The 24,636-nt window shown below is 43.0% G+C and overlaps 1 protein-coding gene across 1 annotated transcript; it reads right to left on the bottom strand.

Moving 5' to 3' along the window:
* Window positions 1–752: 752 nt before the first annotated feature.
* On the bottom strand, window positions 753–22,832 carry ppp1r12c (protein phosphatase 1, regulatory subunit 12C). Its single transcript, XM_061725122.1, has 20 exons — window positions 22,502–22,832; window positions 16,998–17,172; window positions 16,765–16,895; window positions 16,245–16,363; window positions 12,035–12,194; window positions 11,803–11,947; window positions 10,343–10,417; window positions 10,168–10,247; window positions 9,968–10,080; window positions 9,810–9,877; window positions 8,204–8,355; window positions 7,993–8,080; window positions 6,982–7,102; window positions 6,212–6,324; window positions 4,864–4,916; window positions 4,530–4,569; window positions 4,206–4,310; window positions 4,017–4,067; window positions 3,786–3,836; window positions 753–2,245 (listed from the first exon to the last, which is right to left on the bottom strand). The coding sequence occupies exons 1-20, from the start codon at window positions 22,699–22,701 to the stop codon at window positions 2,159–2,161; spliced, it is 2,127 nt and encodes a 708-aa protein (XP_061581106.1). The 5' UTR covers window positions 22,702–22,832; the 3' UTR covers window positions 753–2,158.
* Window positions 22,833–24,636: the final 1,804 nt, after the last annotated feature.

The following is a 24,636-nucleotide window of genomic DNA, read 5'->3' as shown; positions in this document are numbered from 1 at the left end:
TCAAGAGGTGGGTGCAATTCATCGATGTGTCGATGCATCGCGATGCGTCACGTGACGATTTGGAATCAATTAATACATTTTTTTTTTTTTTTTTTTTAAGTTATCCTATCCAGATTCCAGACTGAATAAGCTGCTGAATCATTTCATTTTCAAGAATGCACATTTCTTATTGTTCACTTGAAATATGGCAGATATGTTTACACTAAATAAATGTGTTTACTTGTTTACTTGAATTAATGAACTCATTAAATCCAGGGCTTGACCGTTTTCAGTGTTTTCCACCAATAGAGGGCGCTCTCATGCAAGTGGAGCTTTCCCTGGTCAAAGTTAAGGAAGTCAAAGAGCAAATGTTTACATAGTCATAAAATACATTATTTTGTGTCTTTGAAAAATACATGTCAAATGTTCAAAAAACCTTGTTATTTACTTAATGAGTGTTGTTAGAGGAACTGAGTTAATTGATTGGCTATTTATTTACAAATGTAGCCACAGATGAAGACAAAATCAATCTTGTATGGAAAAAAGCATTAAAAATCACAATAATCGAAGAATCGTGGCACCAATAATCAAAATCGAATCGAATCGTGAGGTACCCTTGTTTGCACACCCCTAGAATCAAGCATCTCACCACGAAGAGTTGGATCATTTAAGGATAAAAGTACTGAGGCGTCATGATTAAGAGACGGTGAGATGTGAAATGAAGCTGAAAGCACTTATGTTTCTGTATCAGATGGATAAATAATATGACAATAACAGCATGGACAAGACATTTATTTAAAAACACCAGTTTCCTCTATACTTTACTGCCACAATAGCTACATTTTCCCAAATGTCTGTGTTTAACACTGTCAGAAAAACAAATTCAGGAATGACCTGTGATAAAAACTTACAGAAAATGGTTATTTAACAAATGTGTAATTTTCACCACGTAAAATGAATCTCATCAGCGCCCTCTGGTGGATGAAACCTGTCATGGACAAATATCTAAATTAACCAACACTATTTAGAGGTACTTTCTCTTACTTTATTTTATAGGGGGAAATACAGCTGTAATATTGGTAAGAAAAAAAGAGGAAGGACTCACATAGAGAGAAGCAACAGATCCTGAATCATTTATGCCCATGTTGTATTTTATACTCAACAGTGTACATTGCCAAAGCAAAATAGAAATAATACTAACAAATGTATATTCAAAGGCACGGCATCAAAATATCGGGCATGCATCTTTTTTTTTTCCTCATAATGAAGTAAACATTCAAAGGATGACCCATCTGGCCTGTTTTCTAAACAGTTGTCCATCACGAGAGTACTTTGCTGCCGTCACAAGCGTCCAGTCAAACATGGCGAAGCGGCACGACTGATCGAGTTAGAGCGAGTGTTTTCCACGACCCCCGAATGACTTCACGTCTGTAACATAATGTTTTACAAATAGTCAATTGACACCCCTAAGCTCTCCATCCTCCCACACCGGTGTGTGTTAGTAAATCTAGGCGTGACGTGCAGGTTCAGGGAAGCACAAGAGAAACGAGTGTGCAGGTTTTGGTCCACCGTCGCAGCAGCCGGCTAAAATAAACACAGGAAGAATCAAACAGAAAATCTTCCTGAGAAAAACACTGACCACTTGGAGTTTTACAAAACGGATGTGCAAAACTGGGAGCTTTTTTTTTTTTTCTTTCTATCTTTTCCCTCTTTTGGCACATTAAAGTCATTTCTCGTGAGCGATCGGCCCACACACCTGACTGGCTTTATTTTTATTTTTTTGTTGGTTTTTTTTCCCTCTAAATTCCTCAAACTATTCAAGAAGCGAAATAAAAATAAAATGTAGCCGTCAGCCCTCACTGTGCATGGCTTCAAGTCTCTTAACACAGATTTTATACCAAGATTACTGAAGCAAAGCACATTAAAATATTCCAGTTTAAAAAAAAAAAAAAAAAGGTACAATAAAAACTTATAAAAGTGGATGTGAACAGGAACATCCCGTCGACCCGAAGGAGGTGCAGTTCAGCTTGTTATACAGTAGATCTGCCAAAATGTAAAAGGCCCAAGTGCAGGCGATAACCCTGAAAGTGGTCTGTTCTCCGGCCGTGTTGCTGCGTCTCCTCCGCCTTGGCAAACAGATCGTTCCTGGAATACTTTCACTCTCCGGGCTTTTCCAGGTTCATCTGGAGAGTTTGCTGATCACTCGGATGAGGGCGGCGTTCTCATCCTTCAGCCTCTGGTTGTCTGCTCGGAGGTCGCCCAGAACCTGCAGGCAGAGGCGAAACAGTTACTGCGTTTACATGCATCAATAACCCTTTTAAAACCGGAATATTAGCAATAACCCGAATTTGCACGGCCATGTAAACACCAATAACCCCTTTGAATAACCAGAATTTGCTCATATTCCGGTTTTTAAAAACCCCAATATGACCCCTGGGTTACTCCTTTTAAAACCTGAATATTGGGTCATGTAAACGCCAAACAGAATATCCCCATCAAACGGAACAGGAACAGGTTTTCTGCACATGCTCTGTTCACAAGGAATCCTGGTCTTTTGAGTCCAGGAAGTTCTTATAAACACGGAGAAACACAAGACCAGGAGGAGACTAATCACTTCATAAATGTAATGAAGGATATGAAAATTTCTGCATTTGTAGACGGTAGAAAGTACCGGGATAGTGAGATTTACAAGAAGGTGAGAAAGTTGCACGAAGCAGCATTTGTTTTGAATTTGGATACAGGAAGAAGAAGCAGAAATGACCGGAATTGCGTCATGATGTTCTCCCTGCGTCGCTGGTTTGATCCAGATATCCCAAATGATTAATTACCATGTAAATGGAATATTCTGAATGTTTCAGTAACCGGAATATTAGCAATAACCTGAATTTTGACTGCATGTAAACGTAGTCAGTGTTTCAGAGGCAGAGGCTCATGGGAAACGTGCTGCTCTCAGAAGGAGAGGAGATCTGAGGCGTTTCAGCTGCCAGATGACTGAAACGTCCACACGCGTCGCAGGTTCTGGAGGAAAAGCTAAGAATGAAGCCGGAGCTTCACAGGTGTTTAAAAAGTAATGAAACTGAATGACGGAGATGATGTGGTCGCGGTAGCTCTGAGGTGTCGATGTCTGATGGACTCGGTTGCTTTAAGTTTCATCTGCTTTAATGTCAAAACTAAAATGTTCATCAATGGTTCATAAAGGAAAGAAAACTGCAGTGTTGTCATGTGGACGTCGGGAGTGAGGGACGTTTATGGCTCGCAATGCCTCGCTGGATTTTACAGTTTGTTTGTTTTCTTTTCCACTGTTCTTTGCACAGAAATGACGACGACATCACTTCACTTTGGGTTGAAGTGGCGTCTGAAACCTGGAAGGTGGAATTTGCTTTGCTTGTCCAGGGAGGAAAACTGTAAAGGAGGTGACGTGAGTGAGCTCTGCAGCAGGTCACGCCTGACGTAAACGTAGTGAGCGCTACTGCCGACATCTCAGCCAATTTCACTTCAACAGGATCATTCAACCCATTCTTAAATGATTCTCAAAAACAGAGAGACGATGTCGTCTGCTGTTTCACCTGCAGAGCTCAGTAACGGCTTACGCTGAAACGGTTTCTCCTGTTCAGACTCGGGCTGCCTTCAGAGTATAAAAGTTGGTGCAACCTAAACCGTGAAGGATCTTTGACAGGAAGGTACGATCCCGGTGAGGACGTTGTTCAACGCTGCAGGAATCCACCGGGTTTGTGTTTGTGTTGAAGCCGAGGACTGATTGTTATTGATTTATCCCCGTGTGTTTGCGTCTCGGTGAAGACTCGTACCTTCAGCTCGTCCTCCAGTTCCACTGCTTTCCTCTGGAGGGCCAACTTCTCCTGCGGGGCAAAAGAGAGCCGTGAAACCTGCCCAGGTCCCGCCCGCCAAACATTTCAGCTGCGTGTCTAACAGTACAGATGAGCTTGCAGAGCTGTTAACGTGCACCCGTAGCTTCAGCCTCCGCAGCTCTGCGGCTTTAACAACTAGGAAATATCCACTTTGTGCAAATGCAGACTTACGAATCTCTCCAACTCCAACAGGGCGGGTTTGTCGGTGAAGCTGTCCTGACTCTGCCACAGAGAACAAGTGTGATCAGTAACAAATATGAGCAGCAGTGAGGTAATGTTTGGCTTGTAGCCCCCGGCGGTGCAGCGAGAGCCGCAGGCGCCGTCGGCCGGCTGAAGGGAGGAGCAGCAAACCTGACGGACCTGTCGGAGTCTCTCCAGCTCCACCTTGTTCTGGCTCAGCAGCAGCTCCATCTCCTGCAGCTTGTCCTTCAGAGACACGTTCTCCTCCAGCACCTTGAAGTACAACTGGACCACAAAACAAAACAACAGAGCATGTGTAAAAGCAGCAGCCACCTGTGGAGACGGTATTACGCCTCCACGAAAACTACTTGTGATTAGAAACTACAGAAGAAAGTAGGTGTGTGTGTGTGTGTGGGGGCGACGGCCTGCCGGGCATCATTCCTGCCCGCCGGCTCCGCCCCGTCAGCCCCAGCTGTGTTTGTGCTGAGTGGATCGGGCTCGTACCGTTCGGTAATCTGCAGACGAGTCTCCCAGCTGGTTCCCGCTGCAGAAACACAACAACTCCTTTAGACTGCTCCATATTCACACTAGACTAGCGCTGAATCTGCCCACAAGAGCTAAAAACTGAGCTTAAAACATGTTTAAACTACGTCAGGACACAAAAACAAAACAAAAACTGCTTCAATTTCAAGTGCAAACACATTTCTGAGCAGTCCTGTCCTGCAGCTCTATGACTTTAAGATGCCGTCAAGATTCAGCTTTGACTGTTTTTGCTTTTTAAAATTAATAAAATAATTATCACATAAAAAAAAGGAAAGAATCCAGCAAAGGTACTCACAGAGAAGTGCCGTCACTATTTTGATCATCGGGCTGAACATCGTCCTCCTCATTCTGAAAAACAGGAGTGAGCGAGACGTCAACAAATCACACGCTAAATAAAAGTTTAGCACATTCAGCTAGCAGGACACGTGTGCGGTAATGAATGTTGTGTGTTGCCGTAGCAGCCTGCTTGTACTGCGCTGGTACGGTTTCCCCTCAGGCTTCACTGTGCTGATGCTTCTCTCTCCTACTGGCTCTAACTTGGACGCAGCAACTCCAGATAATCAGCACGGTAAATACCTGACGGCTGCCGGCAGTTACTTGGTGTCTCTGGTGAGTTTTTGAGCTGTTCAGAGATAATGATCGACCGCTGACTGTCATGCATGCGTCTGGGGAATGGAGACTAAAACTGTCTGAAAGCACTTTGAAATATGGAATTACACTTTCAGCAAACAATGAGGATCCAACGTCTCAGGTGGATCCCATCCTGCTCTGGTAAATATTTCCATGACAATCGGACTGTTAGCCGCTAAAAGCAACCTCTGGCAGATCTTCACTGTAAAACATCTGGAAGGCAGAAGATAAACCGGGGGTCTCAACCCGCGGCTCTTTAGCGCCGCCCTAGTGGCTCCTGGAGCTTTTTCAAAAATGTTAATTTTTTTCTCCCTTTTTTCTTCTTTTCCTTTTTTCTTCTGTTTTTCTCTTTTCTTTTTTTTCTTCCTTTTTCCTTTCCTTTATAATCTCGACATTTCTACTTTTTTTTTTCGAAATTCTGACTTTTTTCTTGACATTTCTACTTTTTCTCAAGATTGTACTTCAACATTAATCTCGACATTTCGACTTTTTTCTCGACATTTCGACTTTTTTCTCGAGGTGCATAATGAAAAAAAATCTTCCTCCTCTAAAATATTATTTTTATTTTTCTCCTGCCTGGCCCTAATACTCTTCCATAGATTTGCGTAACAAAAAGAATCATGTGGAAAGACATTAGCAGCTACATTTGCAGCCGAGGACCCAGTTATAACTAACATAGAAACATGCAGCATGCGTTCTAATTCATTCTAATACAAGACTCTTCATGTTTTGCGGCTCCAGACATATTTGTTTTTTGTGTTTTTGGTCCAATATGGCTCTAAAACATTTTGGGTTGCCGACCCACGAGATAAACTCATGTTGTGAACGACCACACCCCCACCTCGCTGTAACACTTGCACAAGAACCACCAGTCCGTTTAACTTCTAGTCAGAGAAGTTCTCTTAAAAGCAGAACATTTCTTCTTGAGTGGCGTCGGGGTGCCGAGCGGCAGCTCCCACCAGACCTCTCCCCGGGACGGCTGCCGGTGGGTCTGACGGTTAAATGCTGCTTACTTCTCCCAGCTGGACGATGCCCGTGGAGCGTCTCTCCCTCCGGCCTTTCCTCCGGTCCTTCACGCCCAGGCGTTTGTCTCCCTGCTGCTCCGCCTGCTTCTCCGGGTCTGTGTCTGAAACACAAAACACTCGTGAGATCTGGGGGTTTGGATCCAGCCAGGGAAAGAAAGAAGAAGGTTTTGGCCCTAGTTTTCAGAGTAAAACAAGCTGCCCGTGACTCTGAACGTCCAGCTTGGATCATCGGGGGCTGAAGTAGAGGTTCAGCGTGGGATCAGTACGATCATTAATGAAGATGTTTACAGGCTGTTTACACCAGGCCCGTGTTGCCAGGTGGGGAAACGCTGCACTTCCTCACCAACCGACCACAAACCAGGGCGGTGCTCTGCAGTGGTCACAAATGCACCAAAACCAGAACGGCTGATGCACACGAGCCACGAGCAGCAGTCGCCTTAAACGTGTGAGAAAGCATCGTTTCCTTTAAAGAGAACGACCCTGCGCAGCACTCCACCCTAAAATAGCTGCGTACGTCCTATTTCTCACCACAACTGAGGCCTCCAGGCGAGAGGAGAGAATATTCTACAGACAAACAAACAAATGTGGTCACTAAATACACTTTTGTGTGGGAAGCTGTGCAATGACCGGACTGCGTAAGTGCACGTTGAAGCTTTCTATTAGCTACGTCCTGGGCAGGAACTTATATTATACAAACATTTTTACAAATGCACTCAAGAGAAAGAAGCTGGTTGAGAAGCAGCAGAGCTCCCGCTCACCTCTCTCTGCCGGCGTGACGGTGACGATGGGGCTCACTGACTGGACGTTCCGAGGAGGAGGAGGGTCGGCCGCTTTGCCCACGCTCTTCTCTGCTTCTTTCAGGTCGGTGAGGGTCACACCCTGCAGGAAGAGAGGAAACCACAACCCTCAGGGTTCATGTTGCTCAGAGACGCCCACATCTCCACATAAACCACCAGCCTTCGTGCACGTGAGCTCATCTGCTCCTGGACACGTCTGACAGTCGGACTAAACAACGGTTTAAATTGCACCTTCTCAATTTGTACTGAATTCAGTCAGTCACACATTTACAGGACTGTCTCAGAAAATTAGAATATTGTGATAAAGTTCTTTATTTTCTGTAATGCAATTACAAAAACAAAAATGTCATACATTCTGGATTCATTACAAATCAACTGAAATATTGCAAGCCTTTTATTATTTTAATATTGTTGATTATGGTTTACAGTTTAAGATTAAGATTGCCAGAATATTCAAATTTTTTGAGATAGGATATTTGAGTTTTCTTAAGCTGTAAACCATGATCAGCAATATTAAAATAATAAAAGGCTTGTAATATTTCAGTTGATTTGTAATGAATCCAGAATGTATGACATTTTTGCATTACAGAAAATAAAGGACTTTATCACAATATTCTAATTTTCTGAGACAGTCCTGTATGTAGCAACACAGATATTTCTATTTTCTCTTGAGCAGAAGTAACTAATTATCTTACAAATACATCAATAACACTTCCTAAAAATATCCTTTGTGACTCAGTAAAAAGGATCTTCAACGTCATTTGGCACTGGCTCCACTTTATGTTACTTTGTAAACACGCTGCCGTATCTTTGGCTCAGTGGTTTCTACAAATAAGAATTATACCAGGGATTTTTTCCCTCTCTTCTGTACTGCAGAGAACAAAGGCGGCAGTCACGCCGCCTCCAGCACAACGGCATAACCAGAGATGTTTTTATCCAGGAGTGAGGAGCAGCAGCGCTGTGGAGCAGTACCTGCGTGGAGCGGCGAGACTGACGCATCAGCCGAGAGCGAGCTTTCCTCTGAGATTCAGACTCCTCGTCTCTGACGGGAGCCTGGAACCTGAAACACACAAATACACACCAATAATGTGACCATTTACAGCATCATTTAGTGTCTGAACATATCAAAGTCTGGCATGGTTTAAAGTGCATTCAGGACTAAAGAATGAGCTGGGATCAGTACTGTTTGTGCTTCTTGTCGGCGGCGGGAGCGTTGGGACTGTCGGCAGCAGCTTCTCTGGTCTGAGGAGTGGGCTGGACTCTGGCCGTCCGGCTGGCCTTGTCCTGCTCCTTCTGCTGCTCTTCCTCCGCCTCCTCATCCTTCTCCTCCGATGTCTGGACCACATGAGAGACCAAAACAAGCTGGAATTAGATGTCTCACCTCAAAAATACCCACTCGTTACTCAAGTAAACAATAATCAACATTGTGTGAAGACGAGCTTTAGTCTGAATCTAATGACGCTTTTCCACCAGCAGCTACTCAGCCCGACTCCACTCGCCTCAGTTTGGTTCTTTCCCACCAGGGGTCTAACGTGCCGAGTAGATACTTTTTCTGTATCTATTCTGCCGAGGTTCTAAGCTGCTGAGTCGGCTGTATCTGACATCATCACTACAGGCCACTGATTGGTCGGGGGGTTGGAGTCAGACGTCTGAGTCAGGAGGAGGAAATCAGAGAAAGAGACTCTGACGGATTCTTGTTCATTTTATTCGACCAGCAACGGCAGCAAAAGTCTGTTTCATGATCCAACTCTGAGGGTCAGATGTTCATAAACCTGGTGCTGAGGAGAGAATTAAAAAGATCTAGACGGAGATAAGGAACGACCAGATCTACCAGGAGCTCTGTCACTTCATAGCTGCTCGCGGCTCCAGCTGACTTTTCAGCAGCGCCGAGATAAACTAAAAAAAATGTAAAAAGCGTTGCTGCTTGAAGCTTCTCTCACTCTCACAGACCCAGCAGCACATCTATCATCTCCTCCAGGTTCTACATCATTAGTGCTGTATTCTTCGTTTAGATCACACAATCAAATACGTCACGCTGAATTGTTATGGTAAAGAAACTTGGTTGAGTCGAGCTGAGCTGAGCAGAGCAGAGTACGTACTAGTGGAAAAGTGCCATACGGTGCTAAATATCTGTTGAAATATTGTACGCTTTAGTACAGATTTATTTAATTCCTCACTGAACTATGTATTACCACCGATGATTGACATTATATACCACATTAGATCCCTCTCCTTCACTTAAAAACCAAACAAAGTCATCACTGTTCCATAAATAAAGGGAATAACTCAATCTAAAGCATTAATTCATGTAGAGGTGTAAAGAACAAACAGTGATGTTACAGCTGTTCAGCCAGATCAGATGCTAATGTTTCAAGTAATAGTGTTACTTTTCAAAGTAATAGTAAATCAATATTCTTTTTATAAATGTATACTGATATCAGCAGCTGCTCAGATCTGAGACGAGCCGCCCAGAGCTGCCCAGAGCTGCCGGAGCTCACTTTATGGATGATTGTGTTTTTAAACAAGAACATGGGCTTAAATGCTTATGTACATAATGAAATAATAATTAAAAAGGAATATCCTCCTTTATTTGGATGACTTGACCTCAAACTACACAAGTCCACGTATTGTTTTCTCCTGCGTTCTGATTGCGTCAGTGCGGTGGTCATGTGACCAGCGCTGACTAAGGCGCGGGTGTTTAAGGTGAATCATGACTCTACTGCTCCAGCCTCTACTGCTGCCACTGATCAACTGATGGGCTGACACAAAGCTGCTGTGTGTTACTGGACCTTGTCAGCAGGACCGGCTGCAGATGTGGTCACGCTCTCCGGGTCCAGACTGGACACAGTGGAGCTTTCTGGGGAGGAGAGAGAACAAGGATCTTTTGTAACGGCAGAGATGACTCAGACGCTGAATGAGAGCAGCACTCAGGACGAGACGGACTCACCGGGACTGCTCTCCTTCTCCTCGCTCAGCTTCAGGCTGCCGGACACACTCCTCTCTTTAGACTGGTCCTGAACGTTCAGCTTGTCTTTGCTGCTCATCCTGCACACCGAACTCCTGCAGGAGAGAAACGGACACCGGTTACTCCACACATCTGCTCTTCTGTTCACCCTGTGACCTTCCAGTACGAGGAAAGGGCTTTACCTTCGGCGCTTGTTTTGTGCATTTGCAGCGTTGGAGCCGGCTTGGTTCTGCCTGTCTAATATAGACTGTTCATTTCGCCACTGCAAGAGAGGAATGTGCGATTGAGACAATAAAGCTAGTAAATATCTTAATGCGGAGGTACAACCGGAGTAAAGACGGACAGCCACTCTCTTACGTTGGCTTGTTTCTGTGACAACTCCTCCAGAAGCCCCTCCACACTTTCATCAGCAACATCGAACGGTGTCTGACCCTGCAACGTTGATGCCACGCAAAGACAATTTTATTTATAAAGCACATTTCACATGAAGAGCATGGACTCAATGTGCTCAAAATACAATAACAAACAAAATTACAAGTTTACAATAAAAGAAATAGATAACAAGTATGACAAGAGAAAAAACAATAATAACAACCATAATTCCATTTTAACAAAAGTGCGATCACCCAGCCAACCATGAGTTTAGGCAAACGCCTGTGCAAAAAGGTAAGTTTTTATTCTGCTTTTGAAAGTGGGCACTATTGGAGCAGACCTTGGTTCCTGCAGAGAGGAATTCCAGAGAGTGTAGTAGTGACTGAAAGCACCATGAGCAGATCTAGTGTGAATTCTAGGTATGATGAGAAGACTCTTATTTGATGATCTAAGGGATCTGTCCGGTATGTATTCAGTCAGCATGTCAACCATGTAGGAGGGAGCTAAGCCATTCATAGATTTAAAGACAAAAATAAGTACTTTAAAATCTACTCGTTGTTTAACAGGGAGCCAGTGAAGAGAGGATAAAACAGGAGTGATGTGTTCAAACCTCCTGGTTTTTGTTAGAATTCTGGCTGCAGCATTTTGAATAAGCTGGAGTTTATGTAACACTTGCTTTGTTAGTCCTGCAAAAAGTGCATTGCAATAATCTAATCTACTGGAGATAAAAGCATGAACCAGCTTTTCAGAGTCTGATTGTAACAGAAAGCATCTTACTTTAGATATATTTCTGAGATGATAGAAGGCAGTTCCTGGAGACATTAGTTATGCGTTTCTGGAGGTTAAGATCAGCATCTAAAATAACACCCAAGGTTTTGACAAGTTCACAAGGTTTTACTGACAGAGGAGTTAATAAAGGGAGAACATGTTGCCTCAGAGCACTTGGACCAACTAAAAGAATCTCGGTTTTTTCTTCATTCAGCTGTAAAAAGTTTGTTTCCATCCAATGCTTGATATCTGTAATGCATTGAATGAGGTCATTTGGGCTCAAATGATCGGCAGTAACAGATACATATAATGGTGTGTCATCAGCATAAGAATGATATTGAATATTATGATGCCGAATGATGGACCCAAGTGGTAACATATACAAATTGAAAAGTAGGGGACCTAGAATTGACCCTTGTGGGACTCCATATTGAATGCTGACATTATCAGATTCATAACTGCCGACCGAAACAGAGAAAGATCTACCACTTAGATATGATGAAAACCAGTTAAGAACTGTTTCCTCTGAGGCCCAAACACTGTTCAAGGCACTGAAGTAGATTGACATGGTCCACAGTATCAAAAGCTGCACTAAGCAACAAGCCATCACACATCACAGTAAAGAGGACGCTGAGAAGAAGGTGCGGTCACATCGGTGTTGTCTCTCCGGGCCTCACCCCGTTGCTGCGAGCCTCCATGTTGCACAGCTGCTCGGCCAGGATGCAGCAGGCCTCGCCCTGGCCCCAGTGCGCTGCGGCGTGGAGGGGCGTCCAGCCGTCCAGGTCTGTGGCCGACACGTCCAGCCCGCACTGGCACAGTATCCTGGAGGAGCGGCGTTACAAACAACATCAGTTTAGCATGCTCGTCTGGCAGTTGGGTCATTAGACGGGTGTGGGTCGGGGTGTTTACTTCAGCGCCTCCACGTAGCCCTTGGCTGCCGCCACGTGCAGCGGCGTGGCCCCCGTCTTTGGGTGCCGGACGTCGGCCGGCGGGCCCTCGGTCAGCCAGGTCCGAGCATCCGTCATGATGTGCTCCTCCTCCAGACGCTTAGCCGCCTCCAGGTCCACGCCTGCACACAACCAGCACTGCCTTTTAAATACCACCGTCTACAGATCCAGGCTCATGAGAACACAACCAGTTCCTGTTTCTTCCCTCTCTACCAAGTCAAACTACTAATGTGGGTTTCTGTCTTTGGAACCAGCAAATCAACTTTCTCTTGACATTTATTTGAACAAACACAAGGTCAACCCTGTGACTGAACTGGAACAAGCAGGTACAGATGAAGCACTCGCCTTTGCGTTTTTCCACCAGGGGTCTAACGTGCCGAGTAGATACTTTTCTGTAACTACTCTGCTGAGGTTCTAAGCTGCTGAGTCGGCTGTATCTGACATCATCACACTACAGGCCACCGATTGGTCGGGGGGTTGGAGTCAGACGTCTGAGTCAGGAGGAGGAAATCAGAGAAAGAGACTCTTACGGCTTCTTGTTCATTTTATTCAACCAGCGCAAAAGTCTGTTTCATGATCCAACTCTGAGGTGCAGATGTTCATAAACCTGGTGCTGAGGAGAGAATTAAAAAGGGATCTAGACAGGCGATGAGGAATGAAAAGATCTACCAGGACCTCTGTCTCTTCATAGCTGCTCACGGCTCAGCTGACTTTTCAGCAGCGCTTTTCCCTTTTTCTCATTTTTTAACTTGATATCAAACACAAGCCACAGACCCAGCAGCACATCTATCATCTCCTCCAGGTTCTACATCTTTAGTGTTGTTGTCTTCTTCCTTTAGATACACAATCAAATACGTCACAGCAGCTTCTCCAACCTCCTACTTCTGCTCCAGGTGCTGAATAAACCAGGCCGAGTCGAGTCGAGCTGAGATGAGTAGAATCCACTAGGTACTAGTGGAAAAGTGCCATAACATGCAACACTTCCCAACATACAGACTAAACCGAGGTGGTGTGCTTTTCCTTATTCACAGAGCCGGATCAGTGCATCATTACGTCTCTTCTGATGTTGAACTCTGTACCAGACCACGGTTCGAAAAAGGACACAAATCACCTCAAAACCCAAGTTTTCTTCTGGTTGTTGCTTATGAACACTTACAAACTGTTACAAAGAGATCTATGGCATCTGTTTTGAAGAGGACCCCCAAGCACAAGCACCGAAACTACCATCATTTTTATGCTCATTGATGAAAATCCAAACCCTGATCTTAAATTTAATATAAAACAACCGCCAGCAGTTTAAAACACAGTTTGTGGTGGCATTCATAAATACAGGTGAACATGTGGAGACGGTCCCCTCCACCGATCCACACACTACTGACGCCCATTCTTTTAATGCTTGACATTAATTCTTCTCTACCAGCTCGGCACAGATGTGACGGAACAGCTGCAATCACAATCTGTTAATAATCTGTTAATAATCCCAGTCTCGTTCTGGTGCCAGCACCGGTTTTCCTGGTTCTGAGTCTCGGAGTCCGATCTAGCGCTGAAACGGCATCAGCAGAGGAAACAGTGAAACGTGTCAGAGTTTCACCATCACTCTCGTTAACAGGAAACTTTAAACTTGGACATTAAATGACACATGATGCTTAGTGACGGAGGGAGTTTTAACATTTACGGGACAAGTTGGTTCCCAAAAACTTGTATTTATCTTAAACATTTATCTGATCAATGCCAAAACGAGGACCCGCCTTTAAAGTTTAACGTTTTAGTTTACAATTGTCCTCAATATAAATATTACTGTACAACTGCTCTGCTTACTTTTTTGGAAGCAAATCCTCTACATGTAGGTTTGTTTTTTGGTCTCTTTTTAAACACTTTTATTTCTAAATGTACTGTGTTAAGATTCTATACAGGACTGTCTCAGAAAATTAGAATATTGTGATTTCTGTAATGCAATTACAAAAACGTCATACATTCTGGATTCATGAAATATTTCAAGCCTTTTATTATTTTAATATTGATGATCATGGCTTACAGCTTAAGAAAACTCAAATATCCTATCTCAAAAAATTAGAATATTTTGGGAATCTTAATCTTAAACTGTAAGCCATAATCAGCAATATTAAAATAATAAAAGGCTTGCAATATTTCAGTTGATTTGTAATGAATCCAGAATGTATGACATTTTTGTTTTTTTAAATTGCATTACAGAAAATAAAGAACTTTATCACAATATTCAAATTTTCTGAGTTTTACAATAATAAAACTGAATATCAGCAAACTCTTCAAGCTAAGGACATTGACTTCTTTGTAGGATTAGCCGTGAATAATAAGATTAATCCTAGTTTTCCCTTTTGTAAAAACAAAAAAAGCATTAAAACGGTTTGGTTTCGTGCAACATTTAAACGACACAAGTTGTTCAACTGTTTTTAAATGTTTACTGTGAGACAAAGTCACTATGATTCAGGCGGTTTGACAGCTGACTGCAGGAGATAGCAGAAATAAATCTGATGTCATTTCTCTACAGAGAAGCAGGGCGTTTTGGATTAGACACAAGGAATAAATCTGGAAGCAAATTGATGACATGTGCAGGTGAAACAGCGGCAGACCGAGAACAGTTACGCAACGTGTGCAGAGATCAGTTCCCACCCAAAAACAGTGACAGGTGGCGGAGCCGGGGATTAACCAACCAGCCTTCTGGATGAGACACAACCTTCCCACCAAGACGCAGCAGCACATGCCGTCACGACCACAACCAGAGCTGTTGCAGGCAACTCCCTTCAGCTCGGGTACTTATTCATGTCATGATTCAGTAGGACACAAAGTCCCAGCAAGAGGTGGCAAGCCACAATCACAAGTGCTTGTTGGTTTGTTTTTTTAACCTTTAATCACAATTGTGCTGACTTAAAAACAAGAGCAGTAACCCTGGCTGATAGCACAGATCTCTTACATAAATCTGGACCAGCGTCTCTGGATGCTCGTCATAACCGAGCCCTCCATCGCTCTGTACCCCAGCGTCACGGGAGGCTGGCCACGTCAAATCCATCTCCTTTAACTGACTTGTGTCCTCAGATGGGCCCTTACTCAGCCGGGGATCGCTTTACCCCATATAAACAAGTTTAGATACATACAAGTATATCACAGAGCCGAAGCACAAAAGCACAGTTAAAGGAAATGAGGGGAAATGTGTGATGTTTTTTATCCTGCCTACCAATAAACCTCGTGTTCGTGGATCCTGATTGGTCAACCAGGACCCGTCTGAAGTGCAGGTCAGTGTCTCATTTAATGTTTAGAAAATGATCCCACTAAAAACTCTGGCGAGAGCTGTAACGTTGCAGTCCAGAACAGACGAATGATCATTTATCTTAAAGGTGACCTTATGTGAAAAACATGTTTTTTCTTGCTTTAACATACAGGACTGTCTCAGAAAATTAGAATATTGTGATAAAGTTCTTTATTTTCTGTAATGCAAATAAAAAAACAAAAATGTCATACATTCTGGATTCATTACAAATCAACTGAAATATTGCAAGCCTTTTATTATTTTAATATAAGCCATGATCAGCAATATTAAAATAATAAAAGGCTTGCAATATTTCAGTTGATTTGTAATGAATCCAGAATGTATGACATTTTTGTTTTTGTAACTGCATTACAGAAAATCACAATATTCTAATTTTCTGAGACCGTCCTGTAGATAAAGTGTTCTCCCCTCAGCCTGCCAACTCAGAGAAGGAGGAAAGCAACCAGATTCTGCAGTGTCTGTACAGCCGCCCGGATGAGCCGTCCAGTGTGATGTGGATCTACGAGCCAATAAGATTCTGCTGCCGTCGGTACGTAACCAAAATGCGATTTCCATCGGTTGGCCTCCGATGCGTGAAACCACGCCCACAACTAACTCCACCAGCCGGAGCTTCCGCCATTTTTTCGTAGCGGTGTATCGCGTCATTCAGGCAGCCAATCAGCACAGAGCCTCATTATCATAGCCCCGCCCACTCAGAATCCCGCATAGATAATGAGATTAGAGAATGGTGAGATAAAGACAGAGGCTGAATTTCTAATTTATTTAGCAAAAACGATCAAAAGCTTGTTTTTAAGACATTCAATGCCTGTTTAAAATAGGGATTAGATGCCATAATAGGTCCCCGGGGCAGTGAAGGAGCATCTCTGACCTTGTCTCAGCGTGTAATCCTGCAGGAGGGACTCGGTGGTCTCGTCCAGAGCGATGTCCGCGGGAACATCCCCATCACAGTTCACGGCAGTCAGACACGCACCTCGTTGCAAAAGAAACCTGAAAAACAATCAAAGGTACGATACATTGAACTTAAGAAAGACAAGAGAATCCCCTTTAAAGTGGGGACTCGTAATCCATCACGTGATCTGTGTTTATGGCTACGACGCATTCAATGTACACTGTAAGACTAAAAAGACATTAAAACTCTAACAAAGAAAAACCCATTGGAGTAAAAAAAGTAGGTCTATTATTAAATCTTCTGAGCTGCAAGCGTTGTGTGGCGGGCATGCTTTAGCTGACGTGTCGTCTTGCCAAACGTGACAACAATGTTAGTATTGTTGGGTGCAGAAATGCTCTGGCACCCTGGCTGTACTGACGTCACTACACGAGCAAAGAGGACTGAACGGCACAGCTGTTCACACGGGACTCTGCTAACTGTTGAGGTGTATACTACACACTCTGCAATGTCAGGGTAGCCGCAAGAGGAAGCAACATGCAGCGGCGTCCATCCCTCACTGTCAACCTGGTTCACGCCGGCATCATTCTCCAGAAGGAACGTCACCATTTCCATGCTGCCGTCTATGCAGGCCTGCGGAGGAGAACGCTCCATTAAGTATCCTTCAACAAAGCTGGGATTTAGAAAGGGAAGAAAGTCCGTTACTGAAACCACGAGGAGGAGGAGCCGTCTCACCTGGTGCAGGGCGGTGATGCCGTCGGCATTGGAACAGTTGACGATGTTTGCCACACTGTCACTGTCCGTCCTGATGGTCTGTTTGGCCTCGTCCACCATGGACGTGGCCTCCTCCGTGTCCCCGCTGGCACAGGCAGCCAGGAACTCAGCACACCGGTCAAACCTCACCCTCTTCCTGAACACACAAGGAACATCTCATTACAGCAAATCTGTTAGTGCTTTCACCAATTCCAGCATTTAAGAAAAGTCCATACAATCATCCTGTAATCAAAGTTGTTTTTTGTGTCATGTTTTCAAACAATACTTTTTTTTTATAGTTTTATTTGGATCCCCATTAGCTGCAGCAAAACTGCAGCTATTGTTCCTGGGGTCCGACACATAATATACAGTACATGACAAAAATGAAAAGCAAACCTAAAGAGGTAGCAAAGAAAAAGAAAAGAAACATAGAAAAAAAAGGAAAAAAAAGGAAATTCTACTACAAGATATACTTGTATACTTGTACATGTATAGTCATTGACAATGTGTTTAAGTTATGATCACTTATCGTAACTTGAACCAATAACCTTTTAATAATAATAAATAAGTTTTATATGTATTTATTCAAGAGATGTTTCTTTACTAATAATTTGAATTCTTTTATGCTAGTAGTTCGCTCAAAGTGTTTGGGAAGTAAGTTCCATTCATACATAGCTCTGTACATCACAGTTCTTTTATTAGTTTGTATTTGTTTTTGGCAGTGAGAAATGACCTCTGGCAGCGTCTCGTGTTATAGCTGTGATTTTCTGAACTGTAACATAGTTTTCTGTATAAAACTTGCAGGAGTTTTGGATATGGATACATTTCTTATAAATATTAATAAAGTAGTCTTTCCCTACTTCTACCCCAAAAGAGTAGCTCATGTCTTTATCAGTTACATGGACTGATGGACGCTGAAGGACCAATGTGTCGGCAAAAACACACGCCGTCCAAAACAGTTTGACCATCTCTGCTGGAAAAACAGCGATTACAAACACTCAGAAGTTGAGCCACAACCAGCCAAACATGTAGAATATAAATAAATAGGTTTTCCAAGGCTCTGATTGTAACTAATAATTCATTTTATGGGACGTTTCCAACAGTGAATTAATGAAGGGTGGGTTAGCTGCGGTAGTATTTCTTGCACCAGGATGAAAGTGAATTTAATGCTGCACTGAATAATCCTGGACAGAGAAAAAAAACCTAACTTGAAATGGCCCTTTTCTCAAATTTTGGTTCAAACAAACTTGAGTTCACTTTTGCCACATGGTGCAGTCTGTTTCATCTGATGTGAACAAAGTAATAACCCTGGAAATCTGGACATAGTGCCACCAATTTTTAATTTGCCTTTGTTCCTTTGCAAGCTACGTGTATTTGCTGTTTTGCCGACAGGCTTCGGCAAATGCTTCATTTTCTCTACTACTCAACACTCTCCCGCTGACGCGCTTCCGTCGCTCTGAATATGTCACCTTGTTCGTTGCCCTGATTGGTCACAGCGCTAACCATCTGCATGCAAAAGCAGCTTGATAAGCAACCGCCGGTGAGCCCTCGGAGCAGGAGGCCCCGTGGACCGTTCCAGACCCGACGTCTTTCTAGAGGGTCTGATGTATCAGGCGCCAAGTAAACAAACTCAGGTGCAAACCAAAACAACAGTGACTGCGTTTACATGCATCAATAACCCTTTTAAAACCCGATTATTAGCAATAACCCGGTTTTGCACAGCCATGTAAACACCAATAACACCTTTGAATAACCCGAATTTGCTCATATTCTGGTTTTTAAAAACCCGAATATGGATTACTCCTGGATTACTCCTTTTAAAACCCGAATATTGGGTCATGTAAACACCAAACAGAATATCCCCATCAAACGGAACAGGAATTTGTTTTCTGCACATGTTCATGTTTGATCCAGATATCCCAAATGATTAATTACCATGTAAACGGAATATTCTGAATGTCTCAGTAACCGGAATATTAGCAATAACCTGAATTTTGACTGCATGTAAACGTAGTCAGTCACTGCAGTGCTTGAAGTGCCAAACAAGAAACAAGACCAAAGCTGCCTGGAGTAGCATAGTATTTAACAGTAATGCACGCAATCCTCACAATCTGTAGCTGGACTTCCTTTGCAAACTGAAGCATTTAGTGAGAAAGATAAACTCGGGTAACATAAAGTATCACTAGCTTGACAACTGATCCCCATGCATTCGCCATCACAAAGCAGGAACAGCACACAACATGGGGTCTTCTTCCTGTTTCTCATTATTGCCTCAGAGCATCCGACCACAAGGCAAAGAAGAAGTCCTTGCATGTTTCAACGTCACATGTTTTGGATCCGTGTAAAAGAAGAAAATGAACTAAACTGCTTCAAATGAACTAACTGGTCAGCTGATTCCCATCTAGTCCCGAGCAAAAGCAGGAAGCTGTGAGAGCACGCTTAGAGATGAGGTGAGAAGTTCAATGATCTGGGAAAGACTGGGAGCAGCTGCTTCTCAAGAAGAGAGGAGCCACCTGAGGAGGCTGAGGGAGGTGTGTGGCTAAACCCTCCTGGACACGAGCCAGCAGCAGACAGATGGAGCATTAGAGCTCCAGCTGACCCGGCTGACCCGGACCGCCTCAGCATCCTCCTGGAGGAGGAGGGACCGCTCTGGGATATCCATCTGCACAAGCTGATCTATATAGATATATAGATACATGGATGAATGGATGGGTGTACATTAGTCACGGCAAATATCCATATTTTACTACAACACACATAATGGATTTACGCGGTTGTCACTGCACTTTTGTTCATGCACTTCCATTTGTCCAGCTGTACAGTGTTTACATTTACAAGCCTAGGAGGCACTGAGGCAAATATATACAAATGCACTTTCGTTGTACATTGTATGAAGTTTTGGCATTGAATAAATGCATAACTACAGTTTTCCTTTTTATGGGTATTTTTTCTTTTCCAGGTCACATATATCGTGATGTATCGTTGATGAAATCCCTTCCAATATATTGAATATCATAGATATCGTGATATTGGCCGGGTTTCCCAGATCCAACCTCTCTTAAGGATTTAAGAGAGGTTCAAAGAAGGTTTGAACTAAGAGAGAACCCTAAGATATGGGTGTTTCCCAGATGACTTCTTAACACCGTTCTTTAGTTTCGCTCTTTCAGAAGCTCTTTGGAGCAGCTGTCCGGTTCTGAAACCAAATCAATCGATGCCAGGCAAATCGATCACCGATCACTATCAGCGCATTTTCACACGCAGCACTGCTACCTAACGCACTAATTCCCTGCTGCCTGTGCGTTATAATGAAAAATTAAGATGATAAATATAATTCAATGACCCTTTTTCATCCAAACGGTGAGTTACTCCGTTATTTCTGGCTACAGTGAGGCTTTTTTTCCCCACACGCAGAAACCGGGAGGAAACGTGGTGGGCGTGTGTGTGCGTTCAAAAACATGAGCCAAGAGAAGGCGAGTTTCGCAAATCGCAACGTGGAATTACAGCAATCCCTGGTTTTTCGCAGGGGTTATGTTCCAAAAAGAACCCGTGATAAGTGAAATTCTTTTTACAATTATAGAGGGCTTCAGATTGCAGAGATCATCCCCGCCACGCACGTATTCCACTGCTCTTCTGATGCTGCTGCATCCCGCAGGTGGGTTTTTTCCAAGAGAAGAAAATAGTTATGGGTCGTTGTCTTCGCTCTTTTTTCTTCTGGGCAAAAAGATTCTTTAATATAAACCGACACCATTGATTATATTTGAGACTGTATGAACGATTCATCAAAGGATCCCGTTGATCAGCTGCTGCTTCCCTGTCATCACATAGGTGCGCTCGGGCTCGGGCACGGCGCAGGTGTCACGGCTGCCTGGACAGCCGGTCCGACAGAACGTCCAGGGGACTGAAGTGCTGACGCACGAATGCGTTCATAAAAACAGTTCTGCTTCGCGCACGGTGACGCGGTTTATTTGCAGCGAGAACATGCTGTATAGCAGCCAAATCATCAAATAAATGATATTCATGATGATCGTTTTATTTGTGCGTAAAGCATATACAGGAACACACTTGTTATTCCTTATTTTTCTTTTTTTTCCCCCCTTTGCTGTCACCAATAAATGCTAAACAATATAAATCTAAAGTATAAAATAGATCAAAACGTGTGCGGGGTGCATTGTTTTAATATCTCATTGCTTGGTGTAATATTGTTTTGCCTGACGCGGCTGGATCTGTGAGTCTTTGTTCACTAAGATGGTTGTAAAGACTGGGTCAGCAGCATCTTTCATTTCCTTCTTAATGAAAGAGATACTTAAGCTAAGAGCGACTCTGGGAAACGCGATTTTCTTTCACAGGCTCCTTAAGAAGGTTTGAAAGAAGTCTTTCGCTGTTAAGAACTACTTAACTGATCTGGGAAACCCGGCCATTATCGTTATTGTGGGCCACATATCGCCACAGTATTGAACCGTAAGTTACCCATATCGTCCCACCCCTAATGTAAATACATGGATGAATGAATTTATTTCCAACATTAATATAAAAAATAAAAATAAAAAAATAAACAGTAACATCTTCATATGCACATAGGTTCGAAAAAGGAGTAGGAAGAAGTATACACTTTTTCCTAGTTCCTACCCCTTTATAACTCTATGAATTTACATTATTGCTATTATTATAACTACACAATATCCATATAAACATTGTCTATATAAATACTACGTAAACATGCCTATTACTACATAATTATCCATATAGAAAATATAAATATTACATAAATATATATAGAAAATACAAATATTATATAAATATACACTATATAAACTACATAAATATCCCTATAAATATATATATATGCTACATACATAATAAATATATAACATATATTACATAATTATAACTATCCCTCTTATACATCATATCATATATACTACATAAATATCTAAACCTATCTTAAGCAAGTATAATATACCATTTTTCCCTATTTTATTTGTTTATCACACTCTTCTTTAACCCATTTCCTCTTCCATATACTTGTTTTTAAATAATCTTTTGTATCTCTTTTTAAACAGATTTATGTTATTACTTTGTTTCATTTCCTGCTCCAAACGACAGAGTCACTCTATGTACATGTTTTTCATTGTTGTTCTTACTTTATATTTTCTAAAATCTAGTTCTCCCCTTAGATTATTACAGCCCCTCTCTCTGTGTGAACATTCCTCTGTTATTTGGTATAGATTATTCTTGTGTAGGTGTTCCCCAGACCTCTACAGTAACAGATAAGAACAGTGGGTGGATGTACATGTAATGTTGTGACACGTGAATAGAAAAAGCAGCAGAGAGGTATTGACAAGATCAAGCTTGGGGCGGACAGGTAATACAGGTAACTTCAACTACGGCGGTACTGGGTAGATATTGATCTGGAACCATCGTCCCGATGGTTCCAGATCAATATCCACCCAGTACCGCCTCCTAACTCCTTCAGCTTCGGTTCTGACCTTCTCCGGAGGCCGGGGCTGCCCTCGTCCCGGCCCTGCTCCTCGTCCCCGCCGGGCCCGGGCGGCGCGTCCTCCGGGCCGGCCCCGGCCCCGCGGCCCCGCCGCCGCCGCCGCGGCAGCGCGGACGCCGTGTCGGTGCCGGACCCGGCCCAGCGCTGCAGCTGCTCCCGCCGCCGGCTCCTCGCCGAGTCCCCCATCATGGATCTGCTCTACCCGCTGCTGCTGCCGCCGGACGGAAAACTCACGACGGTGGCGGGGGCAGACACACCCTCCATGTGTGTACTTTCACTTCCTGGTTCTTCTGCGTCTCCGCCGCTCGATCTGGGTCAGAGGGCGCAGGCGCGGCCGCGGGCTCGCGCAAAGCGGGAGCGCGACTCGCCTGCCTGCCCGCGTGACGTCACCAGCGCCGCGCCTGCGCAGCGACGCCTTTGGAGGGAAACTTTATTCACAAACAAAGATTTGCTGGTGCTACTCCTAAATTTGCCCCTTTTCTATTAGAATTACATTATCTCATTAGATCTCCTTATTTTATTAACAACAAAAAAAGCAATATATTTTTAATCAACTACGAAAAGCTTTTCCCTGTATCCTCTGACTAACCTTTTATTTATAACTGTCTTGACCTTTCCTTATTGTTTTCTATGCATCTGATTCTATTCCTCATACCTGTTTTATTCTCCTGTTTTATTTATTTATTTATGTATTTATTTTATTCTGTATTTATTTACTTACTCATCTTTATTATTATTATTGTTATTATTATTATTATTATTATTATTATTATTATGCTGCTCGCTGTACCCAGATTTAAAAATAGCAAACAGTAAATAAACAAATGTGGCACTTATTAACATATATACAAATAAAGAACTGAAAGGTGCAGCAGTATGAGGTAGAAAAATGACGGCTCTAGTTATTATAATTACTGCTATTATTGTTATTGCTTCATTATGATTTCTTATTCATACTAGATATTTTTATAATTGACTCCATCATTGTATGTTCCACTCGAACCTTGTTGGTGTTTGTATGGCATGATTTGCTAATAAAGTTGTTTTTTTTAAACGCCTTGGAGGGAAACAGAAATAGCTCTTTGTCTCTTTGTGCTGCATGTTCACTACTGTACTTCCTGCTATTGTCTTATCGAGACAAGTGGATCACACACCCTCTCGAGCAACTGAGTAAATATAGAATTGGACATCAGTAAATCAAGATTTATCCTGGCGTCCTGTCTGTTTTGTTCAATTTTATTTATATAGCGTCTATTACAACACAAGTAGTGTCTAGGATCTTTCCAGAGACCAGAACAATTATTACATAAACATAACATAAACAATGGCAGGTAAAAACTCCCCTAGTGAGAGAAAAGCCTTAAGCCTCATCTCCCTGGGCTGCATAACGCAAGGATGTCCAGTTGCAGACTCTTCTCTCAAGGTTCAAAAGCCTTGGGCAAACAGTACAAAATAAAACATCTATGACAAACAGCCATGTTCCCTTTTTGCTTGATTCCAATTCAATTCAATTCAATTTTATTTATAGCGTCTATTACATCATAAGTTGTCTCTAGGATCTTTCCAGAGACCAGAACATGACCCCCAGGCAATTATTACATAACATAACATAAACAATGGCAGGTAAAAACTCCCCTAGTGGGAGAAAAACCTTAAACCAAACCGTGGCAAGAAAAAACATCCCTTTAGGAGAGAAGGGACCTGGATCATAAGGGGGGACCCTCCTGCCGGAGACCAGCCGGGCAGAGCAGGAAAAGAGAGAACAGACAGGGAGAACGAAAAGCAGAGAAAGGAAAGACAGACACAATGGCTAACTGGTGCACTGCAGGGATGACTAAATTAGCAGATGTAGACAGCAGACACCGAGGTGGTCGGGGGGAGGGCTGCAGGGCAGCATGCAGCTCCTGAAACTCTGGCCTGCAAACACTACGCAGGGCAATCCATGATATATACTATACATTTTCTGAAGATCCTTTTTGAAGCCTTTTTTTCCCTGTCCTGCACAATGCCACGATGCAAAGCAGTGGCACAAACAAACAGAGCTGTGGAGTTACCACTGAACGTTTGCAGTGGAACATCCTGTTTGAGATGTTGTTTTGGTGGTTTAATCAGAAATGACCACTG

This window comes from Cololabis saira, chromosome 1, assembly GCF_033807715.1.
Source record: "Cololabis saira isolate AMF1-May2022 chromosome 1, fColSai1.1, whole genome shotgun sequence".
NCBI lineage: Eukaryota > Metazoa > Chordata > Actinopteri > Beloniformes > Belonidae > Cololabis > Cololabis saira.
Note: the sequence above shows the minus strand (reverse complement) of the source record. Positions and strands in the feature narration are given on the sequence as shown.

Coding starts and splice junctions, on each gene's coding strand:
- ppp1r12c (XM_061725122.1), bottom strand. CDS start 22,701: ATGATGGGGGACTCGGCGAGGAGCCGGCGGCGGGAGCAGCTGCAGCGC. Junction 17,173..22,501: donor AGCCCCGGCCTCCGGAGAAG/GTCAGAACCGAA, acceptor TTGTGTGTTCAG/GAAGAGGGTGAGGTTTGACC. Junction 10,081..10,167: donor GCACAAAACAAGCGCCGAAG/GTAAAGCCCTTT, acceptor TCTCTCCTGCAG/GAGTTCGGTGTGCAGGATGA.